We start from the raw sequence: 24,978 nt of genomic DNA, 5'->3' as shown, positions 1-24,978 counted from the left end.
CTTCGATCGTCGGCAGACTCACATCCCACCTGCGCTTGTTTCGGAAGACGTGAGAGTTTGCCGTGCTTGGATCCCTTTTGGTGCGCGCTGATTCTGACATGTTCCGCAGATCCATGTGAAGGACAGTTACGACATTCGCAGCGAAGGGGTGCTGTACACTATTTTCAAATCGGAGCGCTGCTGCAACCTTGGCCAGCCGACCAGCGTTGCGAGTCCATATGCAATTGCCCCTTTCGCGGCGGGGCCCCATCGGCGGCGCTTGGGTATCTTGGTCTGGAGTGCGGAAGGACCTCCGACACCATATCGGACCAAGTTATTCTCCAGGGTTCTTGCTCAGTGTCCGACCTGGCTCCCAACACACTCTCGTTTCATCACCTCTAGGACACGAAGGCATAGATTCGACTCACCACCTCACCACTCCGTCTCCGGAGCTCTGAGTTATCGACACTCTTACACTGCTCTCCTCATATCCACATCCTACTCCTACCTGGGTTCGTGGTGGCCGACACGTCCTGCGACGGTGATCTGCTTTAGTACGCCACTCTCCTCTTTCTTACACCCGTCCAGACCGTTTACCACTTGTCCGTTTCTCCTCAGTATCTCCGTCAACACTGGGATTAACCCCGCTATTCCACAAGAACAGCTTTGTCCTACCTTTTTTCGACGCGCCTATCATGTCCCTACCACCCTCCAATATCCCCTCGACCGAAACCCTCGAACCCCCCGAGTCTGATATAGAGGCTCTCGTCGCCTTAGGAACAGACTTTTCTCTACCTTCCGAAGTCACCCATTCATGCCTTCATCGCTACTTCGAGGATGTCGCACGCATACACACTGATCTCCCCGCACTGGCATTCGACGTGCAGGGTTTGGTCATTACTATGTCCTACGGGGAGATGAATCGCCGCTGTGAAGAACTTGCTCACTATCTTGCTTCAACACACGCGGTGGGCCCCGGAGTGATGGTCCCCCTCTTCTTTACTCGTGGGATCGACATGATAGTCGCGATTTTCTCTGTGGTATGTACTTGACTTTATCCGCATTTCTATCGAGTTGCCGGTGGCTCATATGTGTTATCTCCGATTCGCAGCTTAAGACAGGCGCTGCTTACGTTCCTCTCGACATTGAACACCCCACAGAGCGCACAACCTCTATTGTCGACATCGTGGGTGCACAGCTAGTGCTGACGGAATCACTGCTCCTCGGAGACCTCCGACACCGCTTGCAAGAAGAGGTCAATGCTATCGCTATCGACGCACTTCCGTCGCTGCCGGATCCCGTCACCAACTTCTGTTCGCACGGCGCCGGGGAAGACATCGCGTATGTCATTTTCACATCCGGGACAACGGGTACTCCCAAAGGAGTCGCTGTGCACCACACCGCGGCTGTGAGCGCCGTTATCGACGGTCCGCGACTGAACCGTGGACTGCGCTCGCGCAACGACCTCCGGATGTTCCTTCCTAATAACTACGCGTTCGACTTTGTGAGTGAACTTCTTTGCTCGTCAAGGACTTGTCACTCACGCCATGCGCAGACCATCTGGGACATCTTCATCCCTCTCACGTCCGGCGGGTGCCTCTGCATCGCCACCAAAGAAGACATGTTCGACGACATCAACGCCGTCCTCCGCCGCCTCCGGGTCAACGTCATCATGTCCACCCCCACGGTCCTCAGCCTCATAGAGCCCTCCCAAGTCCCCACCCTCGACACCATGTGCAGCGGCGGCGAGATGCTCACCGTCCTCGTCCGCGACCGCGCCTTCGCCGCCGGCCTCAAGCTCGGCAACGTCTACGGCCCCACCGAGGCCGCCGTCTGCTGCGTCTTCGCCGAGGTCGACCCCGCGCTGCCCGACCCCGCGATCATCGGGCGCCCGTTTGGCGCGAACAGGGCGTACGTGCTCGACGAGGACCTGCGCCTCGTGCCGCGAGGCGCCGTCGGCACACTGTGGACCGCGGGTCCGCAAGTAAGCAAGGGGTACCTCGGACGCCCCGACCTCACCGCGGCGACGTTCCGCCCGGACCCTTTCGTGCCTGGGGAGCGCATGTATAACACGGGGGACCTCGTGGCGTGGACGGAAAGCGGGAATCTGAAGTGTTACGGCCGGGCGGACCAGCAGGTTAAGGTTCGCGGGCAGCGGATAGAGATCTTGGAGATCGAGACGACGATGGCGGAGGTGCGCGGGGTGCAGAACGCGTGCGTAGTCAAGCGCGCGAGGGGCGGACGCGAGGATCTCGTCGGTTTCTACTCTCCTGAGGTACGTCGTAGGCGCTGGTATTCGAGAGGCTCTGTACTCACTTTTGTCCTGCAGCCTGGAACCGACGTCGATGTTGCCCACGTTGAGGGAGCGATTATGCTCGCGGTGCAGCGCAAGTTGCCGGTGTACATGCATCCGTCCGCCCTCGTCCACCTCGGCAAACTTCCGGCGACCGTAAATGGCAAGGCGGACCGCCGACTCCTCGGTCAATGGGCGCTTGACCTCCCGCTGGTCACGGAAAACGTTGCTACGTGCGACAACGCGGAGCCGCTATCAGTACAGAAGCCACCGTCGCGGAGTGCTGGGCAAAGATCCTCAAAATTCCCGTGGCTTCTGTACCCATCGACAGACCGTTCTACCAGTGCGGCGGCGATTCCATCTCGATTATCCACCTCGCGGCAGCCCTCCGCGTGAAGGGCTTCGATGTCAAGACAAGCGACCTACGGAAAGCGACCACAGTGAAGGCCCAATCACGTTTGACGATGTCGTCAACACACGCGCCTCTAGAACAATCTTACCTTCCCTTGTCTCTCATGAGTACTGCGAAGGTGACTCTGGACGACGTTGCGGAGCTTACCGGATGGGAAAAGGACTCCATAGAAGATGTATATCCGTGCACTCCGTCAGTGGCGGGTCTCGTTTCGCTTGCTACGACAAATCCTCAGGTGCGTTGCTCTAGCTGCTGCGATTGATTCATGCTAATGTGGCACCTCCAGAGCTACTTGGCTCAACATGCTTTCCGACGCGCCGGCCGGTACAAAGCTGACGCATTATGCGCATCTTGGAAAACCGTAGTTGCACACCATCCAATTTTACGCACGGCCTTCGTCATCCCTCCCGCTCCCGCCACAGACATCTTGCAGGTTGTTCAGAAGTCCGATGCGCTCGAAATGTCCTGGACGTTCCACTCGGCCGTCGACGATGCGGCCTTAGATTCAGCTGTCACCACCTATCTCGAATCCTCGCGCCGAGCCGGATTCCGCATTGGCGCCATCCCCACTCGCGTCGGTTTGTTCGAGGGCCCGACATCATCAGTCATGGTTTTGCAGGTCCACCACTCGCAGTATGACGGTTGGACCCTTCCGATCATCCTCGAAAACCTCCAGAAGGCCTATCACTCCATCGTCGAAGGTATCACTCGCCCACACACGGACCACCAAACCCGCTTTTACGCGGAATTCGTGCAGTGGACTCTACAACAAGATACGGATGAAGCCCTCTCCTTCTGGCGTTCTGAACTAGAAGACGCAACGCTCCTATCTTGGCCGAAGGTCCCTCACGATGCCGCCGACGTCGCTACCGACATGCTAGTCTCCGCGGTTTGGACGCCTCCTGGACTTTCCTCGCTGGCAAGCTTCTGCCAGGACCATAACGCGACACCGTCGAGTCTCATCCGTCTGGCGCTATCTATCGTGCTAGGTATGCACGCGAACAGCGACGACGTTCTCTTTGGCATCGTGGCCTCTGGTCGGTCCGTCGACCTCCCTGGCATCGAAGACGTCGTGGGCCCATGCATCACCACTCTGCCTTGCCGCGTCCGCCTCCCTCCAGACGCGTCACTCGCGACCCTCCTTACGGACATCCAATCGCGTTCCAGCGCCACAGCCTCATACGAGTACTCCGGACTGGCAGACATTATCCGCACCAGCCCCTTCAGTCGCTCGCGGAGCATCTTCCAAGTGCTGCTCACGGTGGAGAACATCCCCGAACTTGACCTACACGCGCACCCACTCTTTGGAGAGGACATCCACGGCCACCAGATGGAGATGAACTACGCGCTTGGCGTGACGGTCTTCCCGCTCCAGAACGACGGCGGGCTCAAGTTCGACATCGAGTACGACAGCCGCCACTTGTCTGCCGCGGACGTGCGCTGGTTCCAGACCCACCTGCTCGCGACCCTGGACGCCATCCTCCGCCACCCGACGTCGACGCTCGCGAACCTCGACATCGTCTCAGACGAAGAGCGCGCGTTCCTGCAGAATGTCGGCATCGGACTCGCCCCCGACCCAACGCTCGCGGCGGAGCCCCTCGTCCACCGGCTCATCGAGAAGACCGCGGTGGCGCACCCCGAGCGCGTCGCCGTCGAGCACTCGGGCGGGCGCACGCTCACGTACGCGGAGCTCGACGCGCTCGCGGACCGCGTCGCGCACGGGCTCGTCGCGCTCGGGGTGCGGCACGAGACGCCTGTGCCCGTGCTCTTCGACAAGGACGGGGACCAGACGGAGGCCGTCGTCGCGATCGTCGCGCTCATGAAGGCTGGGGCCGCTTTTGTCCCGATTGACGTGGGCTGGCCTGCGGCGCGTGTCGCGGCGTGCGTGCGCCAGTGCGAGGCGCCGTTCGTGGTGTGCGACGGAGTCGGGGTGCCGGAGGTTGCGCACGGGCTGGGGGTGCCGGTCCGGACGGTGGGAGAGCTTGCGCGCGGAAGGAGCCATGGGGGGCGGTGCGTGGTTAAGGAGCAGACACCGCAGTCGCTGGCGTACATCATCTTTACGAGCGGGTCGACTGGGGAACCGAAGGGTGTTATGATCGAGCACCGGAACATCATGGGCTATGTCGCAAAGTATGTCTTTTATTCGCTTGTGTCTCTTCCAGTCTTAGTTCTGACTTCGCTTCTAGTGGCACGACGGTATATCCCATCCAGGATGTCAAACGTCTTCTGCACTTCTCTCCCTTCTCCTTCGATCAGGGTCTCGGCGACATCTTCATGGCGCTCACTAAGGGTGCTACCCTTGTCCTCGCGAACATGGCCGACGTCCTCACCGACCTCTCAGAAGTCTTGAATTCAACCCGCGCCGATTACACGGTGCTGACTCCTGCTATCACCCAGCTCATCCGAGCCGATGTCGACCATCCACATCTGAAGAGCCTGCTGGTGGGCGGGGAGAAGCTCCCCGGTCAACTCGTTGACCGCTGGAAGGGGAAGGTTGCCTTCATGGACGAGTGAGTGCGACCCTCTTATCGGGCATGCACGTCCTAACGAGCTCGCGCAGCTACGGTCCCACCGAAGTCACGGTCAGCTGCGTAGGAATGACCTTCACCGCGGACACCAACGTCCCTGCGGGCGTCATCGGCAGCCCATACGGGGACACCCGGGCGTACATCGTCGACCCGCGCCGCCCAGACACCCGCGTCCCCGTCGGCGCCGTCGGCGAGCTCTGCCTCTCGGGCAACCAAGTCGGGCGCGGATACCTCGGCCGCCCCGACCTCACCGCCGCCGCCTTCGTGCCCGACCCGTTCGCGCCCGGGCTGACGATGTACCGCTCCAACGACCGCGCTAGGTGGACGAGCGACGGGCTGATCGAGTACCTCGGCCGGCAGGACGACGCGTTCGTGAAGCTGCGTGGGCTCCGCATCGATCCGGGCGAGTCGGAGGCGCGATCGCTGGTGCGGGGGTGGTGGGGCGTTCGCGGTCGTCGAGCTGCTGGAGCTGAGAGGGCAGCCGCATCTCGTCGCGTTCGTCAGCAAGGCGCTCGCGCCCGCCGGCGAGGCACGGCTCGTCCTGCTCGACCCGGAAAATGCGGATGCGGATGCGGACGGTGCGGACGCGGTGAAGCCGTGGCTCACGACCCTGATCGATGCCTGTCGGCAGGCCGTGCCAACGTACGCCGTCCCGACGGTGTGGCTCGCGCTTGCCGCGATGCCGCAGAACGCGAACAGCAAGTTTGACCACAAGCAGCTCCGGAGGTTCTGGGGCACGCTCGAACCCGCGCGCATCGAAGCTGTGTCCACGGCGCTCACGCAGACACACGCGCCCCGCACGCCGGAGGGTCGGGCGGAGCAGCTCATCGCGCGCGTGTGGGCGGATGTGCTCGCGCGGGATGCCGAGGCGCTGTCGGTGCACGACGACTTCTTCGCGCTGGGAGGCGACTCGATTGGGGTGGTGCGCATGCTCGCGGGGCTTAAGGCGGCGGGAGTGTCGATCTCATTGAAGGACTTTGGTGCGGACCCCACGGTCGTTGCGCTCGCGGCGCGGATCGACGAGGCAGTCCTCACGGGCACATCGTCGCCTCAGTCGAGCGACAGCGGTCTCCCCGGAGTTGCAAATGGGCTGGCATGGCAAGTGCAAATGGGTGATGTCGATGAGTCCGCGGCTCCGCTGTGGCTCATCCATGACGGTGGAGGACTTGGGAACGAATGTAAGTCGAGTCCATGCCTCTCAGCACGCCGTACTTATATCCTTTGCAGACGAGAACTTGGGGCCTCTTTCCCGATCTGTCTACGCCGTGTCGAATCCAACATCGACGCTGGCCGAGCTGGAGGCCCAGTTCCCTACTTTCTCCAGCTACGTCTCCGCATACGACCCCTCCTCTCCGACACACGCAACATCTTCCTCGGCGGCTGGAGTGTGGGCGGAACCCTCGCCCTCACCCTCGCCCGCGCCGCGCCGCCGCCGGTCTTCCCGTCCATGGCGTGGTCCTCCTCGACAGCTACAACTCCGAAGGCTGGCGCCGCGCTCGTGCGCCCGCCGCGCCCCTCCCCGCGCCCCGCGAGAGGCCCGGCTGTCGGCGGACGACTACGCGCGCGCGCACCAGGCGCACTTTGACGCGCTCGCGGGCGAGTTTTCCCCGCGCGCTGCGACTTCCCCGTGCTACTTGTGCGCGCGGGCGCGAGCCGCGCGAGAGAGGAGATCGAGAAGGCCGGCTTCGTAGTGCCGTACGCGAGGGGGCAGCGGGGGCGAGCGTTGACAGTGGGATGGCGGGATCGTGGACGAGGGCGGGAGCGAGGAGCTGCTGTTTTGGTCCAGGGCGGTCTTGCCGCAACTTGAGGTTGTCACCGTCGGGGCGCGGACCATTACAGCCTCATGCGGGACCGGGCGTTGTGCGCGGAGGCTTCGAAGGCAGTGGATGAGTGGCTCCGTCGCCAGACGTTGGCATCGTCCTCTGTTGCGTAGTTTAGTGGGTCGAGCTCGTCTACGCTATCGGATATCAAGAAAGAGGAAAGGAGGACGGATCGCTCGCCAGGTGGGAATTTTGAGCCATAAGTAAGACGACCGCATGCTTTGAACGTCGCTGTAGATGTCAACGAGACCGAAAAGAAGCAGGCTGTGGGAGTGCGGCTACCACAACGGTACTTGAGCTTGGGTTCACATGAGCATGCCCGCGACTTCCAACTTTCAGGCGATCGATGCCGGGAGGTTTCCTGGCGTACGCGTTTGAACGTCTGACGAGAACCCGTTCTTGATAGCGTTGTTGAGACGAAATCACAAGTTAAACGTGCGTGCTCGTGCGGCGAAGTGTCGGAATGAACGCGATGAGTGCGGCAGAGGCGTTCAAGCGGCGAACGAGTCCGCCGGCGGAGAGAAGAGCGGGCACCATGGGCAGGAGAAGTGCCGGGCCCGGCCGTGAAGCGCCGATCCACGCGTCGGTGACGTCGCCAGGCGCGTCGGACGTGGTCGAACGGCGAGCAGAGCGTTGTCCGCAACGACGAGCATCCCGGTCGCCGCGTTGCCGTCACCGTGCTCGTCTTGTTCCTCCATCCGCTGCTCCTCGTGGTCGCTTTCCTCTTGCGTGCTCCTGGCCCAATCTCGCCTGATCCCCGGAGCATACTTTATACAGCCCACCATGCTCTCCCTCCGCTCCTCCCTCTCCTCCGCGACCGCCGCCCTCCGCTCTGCCCGCGCCCTCCGCAGCTCCGCCCCCCTCTCAGTCCGCTTCATGACCACCACACAGTACGAATACATCCTCACCTCTCGCCCCGCGGAGGGCGTCGGCCTCCTCACCCTCAACCGCCCCAAAGCGCTCAACGCGCTCTGCACCCCTCTCTTCAACGAACTCAATGCCGCCCTCAAGGAGTTTGACGAGGATGACAGCATTCGCGCGCTCGTCCTCACCGGTAGTGACCGAGCGTTTGCCGGTAAGCACCTCTCTTCTCAACCTTGTTCGATGCTGGACCGGAGCCGTTGTGTCCCAGCCGGCGCGGACATCAAGGAGATGAAGGACAAGGAATGTGAGCAAACACTTCTTCTCTGGCCACGGTTCTTGTCGTGACACGAGACGCTGCCTAGTTCCGACGTGTTCAAGGGCAAGTTCCTCGAGAGCTGGTCACGCTCTCCACCATCCGCAAACCAATCATTGCAGCCGTGAGCGGATATGCGGTGAGTCCCCGGCTAATCCTTCCTTGCTTCCCTTCCTCTGCGCTTTTTGTGCGCATCCCGGTTCACTGGAGTACACACATCGCCCATTGAGTTGGACCCATCTACTGCGAATACATACAGATGAAAGGTTCATAATGCATATATGGTCATGGTGCATAGCATGAACCCCGGAAAAAGGCCTCGCACCATCCAAAGACGCATATATGTTCATACTGCATGAGCCGAGGTTATGACCGATGCTATGCATTATAAACTTTCCATCTGTACTGCATTCAGGCTTGGCGCAATCTGTCATTTACCTCTGACAGGACCATTCCGCCGTTCGCGCTCCTATCACTGCGTCTGGACCCATACTCATCCACCTGCTCTCTCTCCAGCTCGGCGGCGGGTGTGAGCTCGCGCTCATGTGTGACATCATACTCGCCTCCCCCACCGCTACCTTCGGCCAGCCCGAGATCAGCATCGGCGTCATCCCCGGCGGCGGCGGCACCCAGGTCCGTCCCCAGTCCCTCCCGCTCCGCCTCACCAGTCCCTGACCTCCGCGTCCCCAGCGTCTGGCGCGCACGATCGGCAAGTCGCGTACGATGGAGCTCACGCTCACCGGCCGGAACTGGTCCGCGAAGGAGGCCGCCGAGTGGGGCATGGTCTCGCGCGTCGTCGGCGAGGGCGCGGGCGTGGTCGTCGAGGAGGCTGTCGCGCTCGCCGCGGTAATCGCGAGCAAGAGCGCGATCGCCGTCCAGGCGAACAAGGAGGCCGTCAACGCTGCGTTCGAGCACACCCTCGCTGAGGGCCTGCGCTACGAGCGCCGCATCTTCCACTCCATGTTCGCGACCAAGGACCAGAAGGAGGGTGAGTGTTTTCGCGCCTCGCCAGGCGTCCGGATTGCTGACGTGGTTTCGCGCAGGGATGAGTGCGTTCGCGGAGAAGCGCAAGCCGACTTGGACCCACTCGTAAGCAGCTGGGAGAAGATTATGCGTATCTGGATCACGCTTGTATTATGGGTGGATTTAAAAGAGCCGTGGTATGCTCGCATCTCGTAAGCTCGACCGATGAACAGGATTAGCTCGCGCCTTTGTCCGCGGGGTTTGAGAGCGCGCGCGCGTCCTTGCATCATCATGTGGACTCGCTGTCTGTTGCAGTAGTTGCATTCCCACAGCGTGGTTCTTTCCATCGCCTGCCTTCCTCCACCCCCCAGTAGGAGGATGACATAGGTGGCTCGTGAGTACGAACGTTTTTTGCGCATATCAATTGCTAATGTATTTGCAAAGTGGTACGAGCCAATCGGTGGCTCTAGTTGAAAGTTTATTTAGACTATTACTCAGTGTGAACGCCCGCATTGTACCAACCGGGAAACACGGACAGAAGCCCCGGGAACACCTTCGCCATCTTCTCTGTCGGACCTGGAACCCAGACCATCGGGTACCAGGACACTATATAAGAAGACCTTCGCGAAGGCCTTCGCACTCGTCAGCCCGCCTTCCGCCAATCCTGCGACGGAGTGAAGATGGTTCGGGAAGTACTAACCGCCTTTCTGGTTGCCGCGTGCTTCCAACCGCGGGTCCGAGGCGCTCTTTTCAGCGACCCGGCTCAACTTCCGTCTCACAAGACGTACGACTACATTGTCGTAGGAGCGGGTCCTGGTGGGGGTACGGTGGCCAGCCGCCTTTCGGAGAACCCCAAGACCCAGGTGCTGTTGATCGAAGCGGGGCCAGAGCGAGTTTTTTCTATTATTCATCGGTTCACGGGCTGACGTTGAAACCGACAGCGACACGAACGTGCTCAATATACACGTCCCCTATCTCGGGTACACGCTCAACCCGAACACCCCGTACGACTGGAACTACACCACGACGCCACAGGCGGGTCTCGACGACCGCGTGTTGACGTACTCCCGCGGCCGCGTGCTCGGCGGGAGTTCAAGCATAAGTGAGTCGTCGAACCTCCGGTTCAACTCATATCGGCTCATGGTCGCGATGGCAGACTTGATGGTTTGGACGCGGGCCTCCCGCGACGACTGGAACAGGTACGCGAACGTCAGCGGGGATTCGGGCTGGTCGTGGGATGCGATCGAACCTTACTACCGCAAGGTGAAAGGGCTGAAGTCCACCAAGCGCGATGGACTGACCTCGTCTGTGCAGCTCGAGCACCTCGTTCCTCCGACCGACCACCACAATATCTCAGGCCAGATTCTACCTCACATACATGGACACGATGGGCCTGTCAACTTCTCTCTTCCTGCCATTCCGTTCCCGACGGACGATAATGTGATCGGTGCTACGCAAGAGCTTGCGGATGAGTTCCCGTTCAACGTCGATCAGGGATCCGGTGACCCCATTGGTATCGGTTCGTCGTCTCAACGCTGCCAGTTTATTCTTTGGAACTGACTCGGGTGTCAGGTTGGGTGCAGGGCACGTTTGGGAATGGGATGCGCACGAGCTCAGCTACGGCGTACATTCACCCGGTGATTTCCAGGCCAAACTTCGATGTGCTACTGAACACCACGGTCACTAAGCTTATTCAGACCGGAACGCACGGTGACAAAGCCGTATTCCGCGGGGTTCAGTTCACACAAAACAGCACCAGTACGTCACGTTGGCGCGCGACGAGCAAGGGCCGCTGAACGTCCCACCTTCTAGCCCCGCTCTACACTCTGAACGCAACAAAGGAGGTCATTCTCTCCGCCGGGGCGATCAACAGCCCCCAGCTACTCATGCTCTCCGGCATCGGTCCCGCCGCGCACCTCGCCGCTCTCGGCATCCCGGTCGTGCTCGACGCCCCCGCCGTCGGGCAAAACCTGGCGGACCACCCGCGCGTCGAAAGCCAGCTCGGGCTCGTGCACGCGGAGGACGACCCGCTGGACCCGATCGCGCGCAACGCGACGCTCCTCGCCGAGCTCGTCGCGGGCTGGGAGCAGAAGCACGCGGGGCTGATGGCGAACGGCGGCACGAACCAGGTCGCGTGGTTGAGGATCCCGGCGGACGACGGGGTGTGGGCGACGGAGGAGGACCCGAGCGCGGGGCCGACGTCGCCGCACTTTGAGATTCTGTTCAGGGTGCGTACGCGCGTCGTGTGCGCGATCGAGGGCTGACTTGCATGGTGGTTGCAGCCTGGCTTTGCGTCGACGGTGGGGGACCCGGTGCCCGCGACGGGCGCGTTCTTCACGCTGAACACCGTCCTCGTCGCGCCCTCCTCTCGTGCGTCCGCTCCGAGCTCTTGCAAGCCACGCAACTGACCCACACACGCGCCCAGGCGGCTCGGTGACCCTGAACTCGTCGTCCCCGTTCGACTTCCCGGTCATCGACCCCGCGTTCCTCTCGACTGCCTTCGACGTGCGCGCGATGCGCGCGGCCCTGCGCGCCTCGCTCCGCTTCGTCGCCGCGCCCGCGTTCGCGGGCGTCGTGTCGGGCGCAGCGGGGCCGTTCGCGGACGTGGATGTGGACGATGACTCGGCGCTGGACGCGTGGGCGCGCGCGCAGGCGGCGACGATCTGGCACCCGACAGGCACGGCGCGTATGGGGGCGTGTGCGGGGGCGGGGGCGAAGGGCGCGGTGGTGAACCGGATCTGCGTGTGCGGGGTGTGGAGGGGCTGAGGGTGGTGGATGCGAGCGTGTTCGTGAGTCGGGCGGTTTCTTTCCTTGCTGTTGTGTGGGGTCGTGCTCACGCAGGGGTTCGCGGTTTGCAGCCGTTCATCCCGGCGGCCCATCCGCAGGCGGTGGTGTACGCGTTCGCGGAGAGGGCGGCGGATCTCATCAAGGCGGGGCACAGAGCGTGTTGAGAGCGTCGTGGTCGGAGTCTGGGACGAGGACTAAGAATATGTGTCTATGTCGGGGACCCGAATGATTCGTGCAGGCGTGCCGTTGATTTCCGCTGTAGGTAGCGCTCGAGAATGCCGAAAGATGCCGACACGAACTATATCGGGGGTAGGTATATATAGCACCCACGCCGATGAGCGTCATCGCGTTGCCCCATACGCACGGGATGCATGGGCGGTCGGTCGCTCGGGTTCACACACGCTTTCTCGCCCTCCGCAAGTCCGTCTCTTCCTTCCGCCCACCACCGCCCTCGTCCGACGCTCCTTTGCTTCCCCAGGACACCCCTCGATCAGGTCTAGTCTAGTGGTCCGCCCTTACCACCCTCCTAGCTTCACGCCTCCCCTGCGCTTTCACGATGAAAAATCGCCAGCTTGCTCTGCTGGCTCTGTCGCTCGCTGCGGCCGCCTCCGCTCTCGGTCCCACGTTGCCGGCTCGTTTGAGCCAGGAGGAAACACCCAAGTCAGCGCGATGATGGTTAGTCGCTTGCCTTTCCATTCCGCGTCTCCTCCTCTCAAACCGGCCTTCATCCATCCAGATGTTCCTGGGAAACCTTGAAAAGGTTTACATCCTCGACAAGTCCGAGGCCAACCAGGCCACCTTCAACGGCGTCCCTGCCATGGGCGCCGTCTACGACATCGCCTCCCGCACCGCGTCCACCATGGGCGTCAGCACAAACGTCTTCTGCGCGTCCGGCCTCCACCTCCCAAACGGCTCCTTCGTCACATTCGGTGGCAACGCGGCCGTCGGCCCTGGTGGCGGCACAGGAGACCCCGCTTTCAACGCCACTTTCGGTGACTTCGACGGCAGGAAGGCCATTCGCGTCCTCAACCCTTGCGGCTCCTCTGATGACTTCAGCTCCCCCCAGTGCCAGTGGTTCGACAACTCCTCTCTCCTGTCCATGCAGAGCATGCGCTGGTACTCCACCGCGGAGGCTCGCGCCGACGGTTCCATTGCCATCATCGGTGGCATGACCGGCGGTGGTTACATCAACCGAAACACTCCCAACACCGATCCCGCCACCCAGGGGGTGGTGCCAACCCGACCTACGAGTTCTTCCCTGCGAACGGCCCCCTGTTCAGATGCAGTTCATGGTCAAGACCTCGGGGCTCAACGCCTACCCCCACACCTTCCTCATGCCCTCCGGCAAGATGTTCCTCCAGGCCAACTATTCCACAAGTCCGTGCTTGACTCGGCCTCTCTTTCTTCGCTCTAACCGTGTCTCCTCTTCTAGTGCTCTGGGACCCCGACACTAACACCGAGACTGACCTGCCCGACATGCCCGGTCAGATTGTCCGTGTCTACCCCGCCTCCGGTGCCACCGCCATGCTTCCTCTCACCCCCGAGAACAACTGGACGCCCACCGTCATATTCTGCGGTGGCATCTTCATGACCGACGACCAGTGGGGCAACTATCCTGGCCCTGGGCCGACACCTGGACCATCCCCTCGTCGAACAAGTGCCACACTATCACCCCGGAGCCCACAGATGGTTCTACTTCGGTGGACTACGTCGAGGTTGACGACATGCTCGAGACGGGACGCACCATGGGCCAGTTCATCGCCCTCCCCGATCTCACCATGCTCGTCATCAACGGCGGTGGGAACGGCACTGCCGGCTACTCGTCCCGCACTCTCAACACCCTCCAGCTGCCGTTCGGCGAGTCGCTCGCTTCCGCCCCCGTGGGCAAGCCCGCGATCTACAACCCTCGTGCTCCCGCCGGCTCACAGTGGTCGAACGCTGGCTTCGACACCTCGTCAATTGCCCGTCTCTACCACTCGTCTGCCATCCTCCTTCCAGATGCGTCGGTTTTGGTCGCCGGCTCAAACCCTAACGTGGATGTCAACACGAACGTGGTTTTCCCGACCACGTATACCGCCGAGGTCTTCTACCCTAGCTACTTTGCGGCCTCGAACCGGCCCACCTTCACCGGCGCTCCCTCGACGCTCACTTATGGCGGCCAGTTCTTCGACCTCACCCTCCCTTCCTCCGCGTACACCGGCTCCGCGAACGACGCGGCGGAGAACACCACCGTTGTCCTCATCCGCGGCGGCTGGACAACGCACGCGATGAACATGGGCCAGCGCTCCATGCAGCTCAACAACACCTACACCGTGAACAGCGACGGCTCGATCCAGCTCCACGTCTCCCAGCTCCCGCCCAACCCGAACCTCTTCCAGCCCGGTCCCGCCCTCCTCTTCGTCACCGTCTCCGGTATCCCGTCCAACGCGTCCTGGGTCACCGTCGGCTCGGGAACATCGAGACGCAGCCGACGCGGTCGCGGTCGCGCTCCCATCGTCCGTCGGGAACGACAACGTGACCGGCAGCGGGTCCGGGAACAGCACGGGCAGCGGCGACAGCAACAACAACAACGGCAAGAGCGGCGCGTCCCACACGGGCGCCATCGTCGGCGGAATCATCGCGGCGATCGCCGCCGTCGGAGTACTCGGTGCGCTGTTCGGGGTGTGGCGGGCGCGGCAGCGGCGCGCGGCCGCGCGACAGGCGTCGTCCGCGCGGGGGTACCCGATGGGCGGGACGACGTCTGTCCGCGCGGCCGCGGGCGGCGCGGGGGGTCGTGCGCTCAGGGGATCTGACTCGAGCGCGTTCGCGCCGGTGCCACAGGGTAGCTTGAACGAGGGCGGGGCGTGGGCGGCGGGGGCGAGCGCGAGCGCGCTGAGCTTGGACGGGCGCCCGCCGTCGCCGTACTACGACGACGCGCGGTCGCACAGCGCGGAGTTCGACCCGTACCACCAGAACGCGCCGAGGGTGAGCAACGCGAGCGCGCGGCCGGGGAGGTTTTGAAGAGGGAGGGGGAGGGGGTGGACAGGATGGTGTGCGTGGCACGGACCTTGTTGTGAGTTCGGAATATACTGTATACCTCATCGCTGTGTCGTTTTGCGCCGGGCGCGCTATTCACTTGCTTTTCATCACGCTCCCACGGACAGGTATCGGGCCCGCTTTTGACTTCCTGTGGGCTCCATGCCCACTGCGGCCGCCGAGCTTCCGCTGTTACTGCGTTCTGTATTTTTGTGCTCGCCATGACGCTCGTATACTCCATCTTTGTCATATACCCTCTCCGCTCACGACCTTCTGACGATTTCTCCTCTCTCCTAACACTGGCTATCTTTACATGCCGAAGCGCGTTCGAGAGCTGCGACCACGCCGGGAACACGTAGGAACATGCACGTCTCCAGGCGATCGGAGACGCTCTGACCGGTGAGATCGATTCATGCCGGGAGACGCGGTACTACGCCGCGTTTGAAGTCTGACGGAATTTCCAGACCGCGTGGAGTGCAGAGATACTGCTTGAGGCTGCGCTGAAGGACGTCCAGCAAGTACTATTGCAGTCCCCACAGGTGCAGAGGGTACGCGTCGCCGTTCGACGGATGCGCCAAGTCGTGGCTGGCTCCCGCCACTGCCCAGCCTGCTGAACTTGGAATTCAGTGGAGGAATTTGATGCTGTGCAGGCGTCGTAACATAGGCGCCTTTAGGATCCGAGCGCGGGGCGGGTCTCCTCGTGACTCCCACTTCGGACACCTGTCGCCGCCTTCCGCCTCCCAGTGCACTGTGCAGCGCTCGGCAGGGCGGTCTCCAGCGACTGCTACACCCACTGCCGTCGGTCCTGCAGTCTGTTCCAAGGCTGGAGGCACCGGGCTACTTACTATATTTGAGTACTTTTTGCGTATCCATGATGCCATCCGACTCACCCGCAAAACGGGCATGATCTCGGAGCAGGTCCATGCTTTCGTCGTTCACCCGGGCTGAAACACGGGGGTGGGTAAAGTGACAGGACCGCGGCTTGACGCGGCTCCGATCTCCCCAGCTCCCCAGCTGCTCCCCGTGCCGGTCTCAGCGGCCGGGCGACGCGCTCGCTACCTCCTTGCCGGTCATCGCTCCGGAGCCCACCCGCGCTCATGGGCTGCTGTTCCCGTCCGTCGCCTGCCGGCGACAGTTAAAGACGGAGCACACTCGTCTCTGCTCCCCGGTCTCTCTTTCTTCTTCGTCCTCTCCGTTTCGGCGCACGGCTTCCGCGTCTTCCAGGAATGGCCGCCTCCTTCGCCAAGGCCAGCGTGCGCGCGGCCCTCGCCGCACTTTCTCTCTTTGTTTTGGTTTCCGCGCCTCCACCCCAGGTCAACCTGCGACCCAGAACGCCCCCCTCGGGCAGTTCAAGATCGTGGGGAACAGTATCGTCAGCGCTCAACAGGTCCGTCTTCGGATCGCTCGGATCCTCGGTTTCTTGGCGCGCGCTCACGCTTCGGCCCGATGCCCAGCTCTTTCTCGGGACCTTGGACAAGGTGTACATTGTCGACAAGGTCGAGAACAACCCGACCCAGATCAACGGACACCCGGCGTGGGGGGCAGGTAGGGCGCGACCGTGTGCGGGGATATGCTTGGTGCTCACGCTCACGCGCAGAGTACTCGGTCAGCAAGAATGACGGCCGCGCGATGGACGTCGTGACGAACTCGTTCTGCGCTGGGGGCACCGTCCTCGGAAACGGGACGTGGATCAACGTCGGCGGCAACCAGGCCGTGAAGACGGGCGGCGACCCCGCGGACAGCCAGAACGGCGGCGGGGTGTACGACGACCCCGACGGCGGCAAGTCGTGCGTCGTCTGACTTGTTCTGTCCGATTGGGCTGTCAGACTGAAGCATCGCTTTACAGGATCCGGTGAATACAACTCTGGCGCTGAGGAGAACTGTCGCGCTCACTGTAATGATTCAGACTCATCGATCCGTGCGACGACGAGAGCTGCAACTGGGTGCTCGTACAGCCTATGACGACGAGGCGATGGTATCCAACTCTGTCAGTGATTTCGGCGACTGCGTGGCCGCCGTGTTCTGACATTGATCTCACGGTGCAGGGAAACTCTTGCGGATGGCTCTGCAATCATCGTGGGCTTTCTCGTCGGCTCACCAATGGCAGTGATGCTGATTTCTCTCCGATAGCTCGGAGGCGACCTGTGGGGCGGCTACGTCAACAGCGCCAGCCAGGACAACCCGACCTGGGAGATCTTCCCTCCCACGGACGACGGCATCGTGACCTCCAACTTCCTCTCGAGCACCCTCCCCGTCAACCTGTACCCGCTCGCATGGTCGCTCCCGTCCGGCAAGGTCTTCCTGCAGGCGAACTTCAAGACCGTCCTGCTCGACGTGAAGACGCACAAGGAGACCGCGCTGGACGACATGCTCGACGCCGTGCGCGTGTACCCGGCGAGCGGCGCGACGGCGATGCTCCCGCTCACGAAGGCGAACAACTACACCGCCACGCTCCTCTTCTGCGGCGGGTCCGACATCCAGACCGACCAGTGGACCCCGGACGCGTGGGCGATCGTGAACTACAACGCGTCGACGTCGTGCGTGCGCATCAGCCCGGACGCGGACGGCACGTACGCGCGCGACGACCCGCTCCCCGAGGGCCGCTCGATGGGCCAGTTCATCGCCCTCCCCGACGGCCGGCTGCTCATGCTCAACGGCGCGCAGACGGGCACGGCCGGGTACGGCACGCAGTCGTGGACCATCCAGGAGTCGTACGCGGACCACCCCGTCCTGCTCCCGGTCATGTACGACCCGAGCGCGCCGGCGGGCAAGCGGTGGTCGCGCGACGGCCTCTCCGCGAGCACCGTCCCGCGCATGTACCACTCGAGCGCGACGCTCCTCCCCGACGGTGAGCGGCTCGAGTCGGGCGAGCGGAAGGGCGCGCTGCTGACCTCGCCCCCGCAGGCTCCGTCCTCGTCTCGGGCTCGAACCCGCACGCGGACTACGCGGTCGACAACGTGACGTACCCGACGGAGTACCGGGTCGAGTACTTCTACCCGTCGTACTTCAACCAGCGCCGGCCCGAGCCCGCGGGCCTCCCGAGCGCGCTCTCGTACGGCGGCCCGTACTTCAACGTGTCGCTCACGAAGGACGACCTCGCCGGGGACCAGGCGAACGTCAAGAACACCACCGTCGTCGTCGTCCGCACCGGGTTCTCGACGCACGCGATGGTACGTCCCGCACGGCTGAGGGGAGCGCGTGCTGACTCCGAGCGCAACAGAACATGGGCCAGCGCATGCTCGAGCTCGAGATGACCTACACCGCGCAGACGAACGGGAGCGCGACGCTGCACGTCGCGCAGATGCCGCCCAACGCGGCGATGTTCCCCCCGGGCCCCGCTCGTGCGTTTTCCTCTCCCTTGGTCTGTCCGCTCCGCGCCCGTACTCACGGCGTCGTGACCGCAGTGCTGTTCGTCGTCGTCAACGGCGTGCCCTCCGTCGGCGTCCAGGTCATGGTCGGCAGCGGCAAGATCGAGACCCAGCCGGTCAGCGCGGCCGTGGCGCTCCCTTCGTCGCAGACGCTCTCGGACACGGACTCGTCGAACCCGAACGGCCCGTCGGAGTCGAACGGGAGCCCGGACGTGACGAAGCCGAACGCGGCGCGCGGCGCTGCACGCGCGCCCACCCTCGGCGCGGCAGGCGTGGTCGCGCTCGCGCTGCTGTGTGCGTCGTGGTAAGTACTTAGGACGCTTTGCTCTCATGTCTGCAGGACTGTGACGAACCTCGACGACCGTGGACACTGTGGGACTCTGACGCCCCGTGCCAGACACTTTTACGATGATTCAATATGGCATGGTGTTCTACTCCCGTGCTAATAGTGTATCCTACTGCAACGTCGTGACTCGTATCTCCGTGGACTTTTCTGCATTACATTCATACGTCGCCATTGGACCTTCTCCCCTTGGACATCTGTACCCTCACACCGCAGTGCTTGTTCGCACGGCTTGGCCGCTTCCCTTCTTTTCGTGATTACTTTAGGTCCATAGTTAAAGGCCCCCGCGCACTTGCACATTGCAATCGATGACACCGTCGCATATCGCTGAGGGTTTGAAGGAGAGGAGGCAGAGCACACAACCGGAGTCTGCGAGGTTGACTGGCTCTAGGAGCACTGTGCGATGCGAATAACATATGTCTATGGTACACTATATGATTGCCACCACGTCCATCCGAGACCAAGCACGATCGACAACAGCACCGTCCAGCGCACACACCTAGAGGCGCGAAGAGCGCGCTCCGACCCGAAAGCAAAGCTGGACAGACAAAACGTACACCGACACTCAAGTACTCAACGCTCGACCCCCCACCCGCTCCCCCCGGCGAGCGGCGCTACGCCTGCGTCCCCACCCGCTTCGGTGCCATCGCAGGCAGCTGCATCCCTGGGGAAGGCTCCATCTGCGCCGTGCGCACCGCGCTCCGCGACCCGCCCCGCGTCTTCTTCGGGGACCCCCACTCCGCCCCGCGCGCGCGGAGCACCGCGCCTCCGCCCCCGCCATCCTCTTCCGTCTCCGCGTCCGTCTCCGTGTACGGCACGACCCCCGCGCGCCCGCGCGGCTCGTCGCTCCCGCACCCGTTCCGCCGGTGCGTCGGGTGCGTCGGGGGCCGCCACGCGTCGAGCTCGACGCCGTCGCGCTCGCCCGCGCGCCGGAGCGCGCCCGCGGGCGCGTCGTTCAGGCTCGCGGACGCCGCCCGGCGGTCCTCCGCGGGGGCGCGGGGGCGCGGGATCGCGACGCCGGCCCCACCGCTCGCACCCCCGCTGGGCCCGGCGTGCTTCCGGCGGGAGCGAGTGACGTCCTCAAGCTCGTGCTCCCAGTCGAGCTCGTCGCTCGTGCTCGACGGCGTCCCGCTTGGGGGCGCGGAGTCGAGGCTGAGGCGCGCGGCGAGCGAGGGCGCGCCGAAGAGCTGCGCGGGCGCGTGCGGGTGGGGCTTCGCCGCCGCGGAGCGCTGCAGGCTGGACGCGAAGGCGTCGAGCAGGCCTTGAAACGCGGAGGGCGGCGGGGCGGCTGCGGAAGCGCCGGCGCCGCTGAAGCCGGAGGGGAGCGCGGAGCGGCTGCGTTTGGGGCGGCCGAGCGCGGTGGGGAGCGTGGCGGCGGAGGAGAAGGCGGGGAGGCGGCGCGTGGACTCGAGCATGGGCGAAGGGTGGGCGGGTGGGGGGAAGTAGGAAAGCTGGGAGGCGGGTACTCGCCGTATGGTAAGCTTGCCGATGTCCGGGAGGTCAGAGTTGGCGGCTTTGGGACTGTCGTCGAGAGAGATGAGAGGTTGGGAGGGTGGGCTGCTGGAGCGCTCTTGGGAATCCGGGTACGAGGAGAGCGGTTGGCCGTCGGCGGCGGCCCGTGTGGTGAGATCTATGAGGGCGCCTCTAAGGTGTAATGCCTGACGGGTCTTGTCTACTGGGATATAGAGCACCTTGCGGAGGTGTATCGAGTCTGATGTCCACATCTGGTTCGCGCGCCGAAGTTCAGGCAGGGTAATGCCGTATTTGAGGGCGACGCCTGCCAATGAATCTTTCGGTTGGACCTACGAAGAGAGCATGTAAGCGTGCTGGACCTGCAACAGATAGATGAGAGGAAGAAGAGAGCAGTTTGAGATGAAAATATGCATGGGATGACGAGGATCCATTGGCTTCGTCGAGTCTGATCTCCACGATGCCCGCCCTCGAAAGCTCACAGGAAGGCCAGTCCGGTGGCTGTCTACCGGGAAAATATCCGGCGGATTCATGGGCTAACGTGCATTAAAGACAGCGTGAGGGAGAGGTGTCGATCTTGGGAGGACGTGGGCTCGAGAGCAGACTCCGTCACTGAACTCACCTCATGCACGATCACCAAAGTCTCCCGGTCGTTCGCATTCGAGTCCGCCCCGGTATCCACCGGACTATCCGGCACATCGTCTTTGGCACCGTTCGTGGTCAGCACGCGTCGCATCGACGGGCGGGTGCCGTGCTCGCTCGTCGACGCCCGGCTTGACGAGTGCTTGAGCGGGTGATGGGGCGTGTTCATCGAGCCCTGCTTCGCAAGCCAGTAGCCCCCTGCGCTAGCGTGGTCGTCGAGCGTCCGGGAGCGGCCGTGAATGGGGCTCGGGGGAGCGTCGCCGTCCCGGTCGGGAGACGGGTGGTCGATGCGTCCGCGGCGGGCGAGGGTGTCAGAGCCGCGTCTGCGCTTCGAGGTATCGTTTCTCCGGAGGGCGGAGGACGAGGCGGAGGCGGAGTGAGAGTGCACCTGGGGTTGGGAGGTAGAGGCGGAGGGGGAGGGAGCGTATGGGTGCGAGGGGTGGGGACCCGCCTGCGGGTGGGTGTCGGCCCAGACGGCGGCGAACACATCGTCAGCGGGGTCGAGAGTGGAGGTGGCCACGCGCGTCGCCATGGGGCGCGAGGGAGGGACGGGGGATGGAGGAGGAGGTTGGTGAATGGGAGAGGAGGCTTGCAAAACGGCATCTTGAGGCGGTCCGCCGTCCGACTCCCAGGCCCCGCGACGTCCGTTGCTTCTTCCGCCCTTCATCCATCCGCGCCATGGCCACCACCGTTTCCCGTTCGAAAAGCTTGGTCCCATACAGTCTCCCAAACAGCAAGCTCGTGCACAGCGACTCGTCCCTATGTAATTAGGCGTCTCATCCGTGGTGTCCAGCCAACGTCCCCGTGTGTCTATATTCGTCCTACCAGCGGCCCGTCACGTGTGGCTAGAGACGCTGTTGTAGTCTCGGGATTGAAACCCCGAGTCAGACGGTCAACGTCTGCTCGCCCTGGGGTGGTCCAAGCTTAAGCGTACATCGCGCATCCACCTCGGACTGAGCACGAGGTCTTTTCGCTTCTCCGGCGTACGACCGCAGGCGCCTCAAACAGATGACCGGCGACCGTGACATTGTTCCGATTCGATTACCTACAGTACTTGGTGCCCCTGTCCAAAGATATGAAGGGCTCCAGCTTCAGGAGTGCAGGTCGCGGGGGGCGTGGTCGGGCGGATAGTCGGACCGGCTCATAGGCGAGCCCAAGACATACGCAGTTCCAGAGGATTGCTTTCCGCGAGGCTGAAAGGGAGCAGGGGAAGTCCGACGAATGGACCGGTCGGGATTAGACAACCCCCGTCCGAAGACAACCCCCGTCCGAATTTGTAGAGCTCTCCCCTGGGCGAGCCCATTTCTATGAATTTGTAGAGCGCGCCTCGAGCCCATGTTTTGGGACCTCGGAGAGGGCGGCCCGCGCGCCTGGCGCCATTTGGGGAATGGCCGGCGGGGTCCGCGCGGATTCACATGCGTCGCCGCCGGGGAGGCCTCCTCCGGCCTGGGGCGTATAAGACATCCCCGCATACAGCCACGTCGTCCACTCTCCTCCCCACCCTCCCCCACATACCCCGCTCTATCACCATGGCCCAGGTTATCGTCGTCGGTGGTGGTCTCGCCGGTCTCTCCGCCGCCCACACCCTCCTCGAGCGCGGGGCCAATGTCCTCCTCCTCGACAAGCAGCCGTGAGTACTCTTGCACCCTCCCTCTCGCTCTCTCGAGAACTTCGCCGCCGGTGTCCCTCAGTTCATCTGGCGAACCGTGCTCGGTCACGATGCGGAGCAGTACCCCACTCGTCGATCCCGTCGGTTCCACGCTCGTTTCGGGTTCTCCTGCTGACTGACTTCTGCTCCAGTTTCATGGGTGGCAACTCTACCAAGGCCACCTCTGGTATCAACGGCGCAGGAACCCAGACTCAGCAAGAGGAGGGCATCCCCGACAACGCCAAGATCTTCTTCGAGGACACCAAGAAATCGGTCAGTCCTCCCCTCCCAGTCCCTCCCCCAACGCGTCTCACCCCACCCGCAGGCACGCGACCTCGCCCGCGACGATCTCATCCGCGTCCTCACCGGCCGCTCCGGCGACGCCGTCAACTGGCTCCAGGACAAGTTCGCCCTCGACCTCTCCAAGGTCGCCCGTCTCGGCGGCCACACCCACCCCCGCACACACCGAGGCAACGCCCAGTTCCCCGGCATGGTCATCACCTACGCCCAGATGGAGCGCCTCGAGGACCTCGCCGAGTCCGTCCCCGACCGCGTCCAGATCAAGAAGCGCGCCCGCGTCTCCAAGCTCCTCAAGGACGAGGCCGGCGCCGTCATCGGTTGCGAGTACGTCTTCAACGGCAAGACCGAGACCGCGTACGGCCCCGTCATCCTCGCCACTGGCGGCTACGCCGCCGACTTCACCCAGGACTCGCTCATCAAGAAGCACCGCCCCGAGTACTACAACCTCGCCACTACCAACGGCGAGCACTGCACTGGTGACGGCCAGAAGATGGCTGTCGCCGCGGGCGCGAGCGCGATCGACCTCGAGAAAGTGCAGGTCCACCCGACCGGCCTTGTCGACCCCAACGAGCCCGACGCGAAGGTCAAGTTCTTGGCCGCGGAGGCGCTCCGTGGTGTCGGCGGTCTGCTTCTCGACAACACTGGTGTTCGTTTCGTCGATGAGCTCCAGCACCGTGACTACGTCACTGGCAAGATGTGGGAGAACGGCAAGGTAAGTTCGACTCTCCATTGCGCGTTTTCCGTCTGCTCAGCGTGCACCCTCCAGTTCCCCATCCGTCTCGTGCTCAACGGCCCCGCGTCGGCGGAGATCGAGTGGCACTGCAAGCACTACGTCGGCCGTGGCCTCATGAAGCGTTACGAGTCGGGCGAGGCGCTCGCAAAGGACATGGGCATCCCCGCCGCGACGCTCAAGAAGACGTTCGACGACTACAACGCGGTCGTGAAGGCGAAGAAGGACCCCTTCGGCAAGAAGTTCTTCACGGACGCCGTGTGGAAGATGGACGACGTCTTCAACGTCGCGATGATGGAGCCCGTCCTGCACTACACCATGGGCGGCCTCGAGATCGACGCCGAGTCGCGTGTCGTCGACACCAAGGGCAAGCCGATCCCCGGCCTCTTCGCCGCGGGCGAGGTTGCCGGCGGTGTGCACGGCGCCAACCGTCTCGGCGGTTCGTCGTTGCTCGGGTGCGTCGTCTTCGGCCGTGTGAGCGGCGACTCGGCGGCGTCGTACCTCCTCCACCGCATCGGGCCCCTCGCGGCACAGGCAGCGGGCCGTCTCGGCGTGGTCGCAGGCCACCTTGGTGCGGAGAGCTCAAGCTCGAAGGTGCGTCACCCTCCCCCTTTCTCGACCGTCCAGCTTGCTGATCTTGCGTTTTCTGGTGTCCAGCCCGCAGAAAAGAAGGCGGAGGCAGCGTCCGCGAGCTCATCAAGCTCGGGCGGCGCGTGGACGGCGGAGGAGGTCGCGAAGCACAACAAGAAGGACGACTGCTGGGTGATCATCGACGACAAGGTGCTCGACGTGACCGGATTCCTCGCGGACCACCCCGGCGGGGAGAAGGCGATCCTGCTCTACGCCGGGCGCGACGCGACGGAGGAGTTCAACATGCTCCACGACCCGAAGGTCATCCCGCGGTACGCGCCCGAGTCGGTCATCGGCTCGGTAAAGAAGTAGGCGCGTCCGTGAGATGGACTAGGGAGGGTTTCTCGTCTTTGCGTAATTTACTGCTTATCCACACTGCTGTACCACCCCCCACCTACGTACTCATTCACGCCTTCGCCCGCTGAGGCTTGTAATCTTACGCACTCGGTGCACCAAAGCCCTGTCGTGCGCACCCGTGATATCTGTCGGGCACCTCGTCTGCCCACCACTTGTCCCCCGCGACACAGGATGCCTCCTCTACCTCCCGAATACCCACTCCACCTCCCTCCCCTCTTTCCGCGCCAACAGGGCGCACAGCCGGCAGAACGCCGCCCGCTGTCCCTGCGAGCCCTCGACGCGTGTCGCGAAGGAGCTCGCCCCGAGCACGCGCACGCAGCGCGCGCACTCGATCCGGCGCGCGTGCGGCTGCGGCGCCCCAAGCACGTCCAGCGGCATGAACTGGGTTAGGTGCAGCGAGAGGTGCAGCGCGCGGAGCTCGCGGGTCTGGTACACGGCGAGGTACCGCGCGGAGATCTGCTTGAGCAGCTCGGGGTTGCGGAGGTAGCTCTTCTGCTGGAACACGGCGTGCATGTG

General features: G+C 63.3%; 7 protein-coding genes across 7 annotated transcripts; 6 read left to right on the top strand and 1 right to left on the bottom strand.

The window, feature by feature from the left end:
- Positions 1-674: 674 nt before the first annotated feature.
- Positions 675-7,145, top strand: BXZ73DRAFT_92666 (acetyl-CoA synthetase-like protein; the record flags this gene model as incomplete). Its single annotated transcript, XM_048026445.1, has 13 exons — positions 675-1,019; positions 1,091-1,483; positions 1,535-2,254; positions 2,309-2,505; positions 2,532-2,919; positions 2,971-4,814; positions 4,871-5,194; positions 5,245-5,638; positions 5,673-6,390; positions 6,440-6,540; positions 6,599-6,710; positions 6,814-6,957; positions 7,021-7,145. The coding sequence occupies 13 exons, from the start codon at positions 675-677 to the stop codon at positions 7,143-7,145; spliced, it is 5,805 nt and encodes a 1,934-aa protein (XP_047872833.1).
- Positions 7,146-7,815: 670 nt separating this feature from the next.
- BXZ73DRAFT_81422 (enoyl-CoA hydratase) lies at positions 7,816-9,302 on the top strand (the record flags this gene model as incomplete). Its single annotated transcript, XM_048023496.1, has 6 exons — positions 7,816-8,107; positions 8,165-8,200; positions 8,275-8,348; positions 8,657-8,842; positions 8,900-9,197; positions 9,253-9,302. The coding sequence occupies 6 exons, from the start codon at positions 7,816-7,818 to the stop codon at positions 9,300-9,302; spliced, it is 936 nt and encodes a 311-aa protein (XP_047872832.1).
- A 550-nt stretch (positions 9,303-9,852) lies between these two features.
- On the top strand, positions 9,853-12,123 carry BXZ73DRAFT_92664 (aryl-alcohol-oxidase from pleurotus Eryingii; the record flags this gene model as incomplete). The annotated part of the gene is made up of 10 exons (XM_048026444.1): positions 9,853-10,085; positions 10,114-10,274; positions 10,329-10,435; positions 10,487-10,691; positions 10,745-10,930; positions 10,985-11,400; positions 11,455-11,542; positions 11,598-11,870; positions 11,891-11,961; positions 12,031-12,123. 10 exons carry the CDS (start codon positions 9,853-9,855, stop codon positions 12,121-12,123), a joined length of 1,833 nt encoding a protein of 610 aa, XP_047872831.1.
- Positions 12,124-12,515: 392 nt separating this feature from the next.
- Positions 12,516-14,959, top strand: BXZ73DRAFT_92663 (DUF1929-domain-containing protein; the record flags this gene model as incomplete). Its single annotated transcript, XM_048026443.1, has 7 exons — positions 12,516-12,576; positions 12,606-12,634; positions 12,696-13,187; positions 13,240-13,336; positions 13,392-13,535; positions 13,562-14,371; positions 14,421-14,959. 7 exons carry the CDS (start codon positions 12,516-12,518, stop codon positions 14,957-14,959), a joined length of 2,172 nt encoding a protein of 723 aa, XP_047872830.1.
- A 1,315-nt stretch (positions 14,960-16,274) lies between these two features.
- BXZ73DRAFT_54463 (copper radical oxidase) lies at positions 16,275-18,650 on the top strand (the record flags this gene model as incomplete). Its single annotated transcript, XM_048021171.1, has 9 exons — positions 16,275-16,361; positions 16,429-16,519; positions 16,572-16,761; positions 16,881-16,961; positions 17,020-17,050; positions 17,105-17,822; positions 17,879-18,144; positions 18,195-18,315; positions 18,379-18,650. Coding segments are annotated over 9 exons (1,857 nt in total), but the record flags the coding sequence as incomplete, so codon positions are not given.
- A 649-nt stretch (positions 18,651-19,299) lies between these two features.
- On the bottom strand, positions 19,300-21,329 carry BXZ73DRAFT_106291 (uncharacterized protein; the record flags this gene model as incomplete). The annotated part of the gene is made up of 2 exons (XM_048016581.1): positions 19,300-20,487; positions 20,778-21,329. The coding sequence occupies 2 exons, from the start codon at positions 21,327-21,329 to the stop codon at positions 19,300-19,302; spliced, it is 1,740 nt and encodes a 579-aa protein (XP_047872828.1).
- A 997-nt stretch (positions 21,330-22,326) lies between these two features.
- Positions 22,327-24,417, top strand: BXZ73DRAFT_54515 (fumarate reductase; the record flags this gene model as incomplete). Its single annotated transcript, XM_048021181.1, has 5 exons — positions 22,327-22,427; positions 22,598-22,718; positions 22,771-23,457; positions 23,512-24,069; positions 24,133-24,417. 5 exons carry the CDS (start codon positions 22,327-22,329, stop codon positions 24,415-24,417), a joined length of 1,752 nt encoding a protein of 583 aa, XP_047872827.1.
- Positions 24,418-24,978: the final 561 nt, after the last annotated feature.

The sequence above is a fragment of the Epithele typhae genome, assembly GCF_022376455.1.
Source record: "Epithele typhae strain CBS 203.58 chromosome Unknown BXZ73scaffold_80, whole genome shotgun sequence".
Taxonomy (NCBI): Eukaryota; Fungi; Basidiomycota; class Agaricomycetes; order Polyporales; family Epitheliaceae; genus Epithele; species Epithele typhae.
This window is presented reverse-complemented; position numbering and strand designations above follow the sequence as displayed.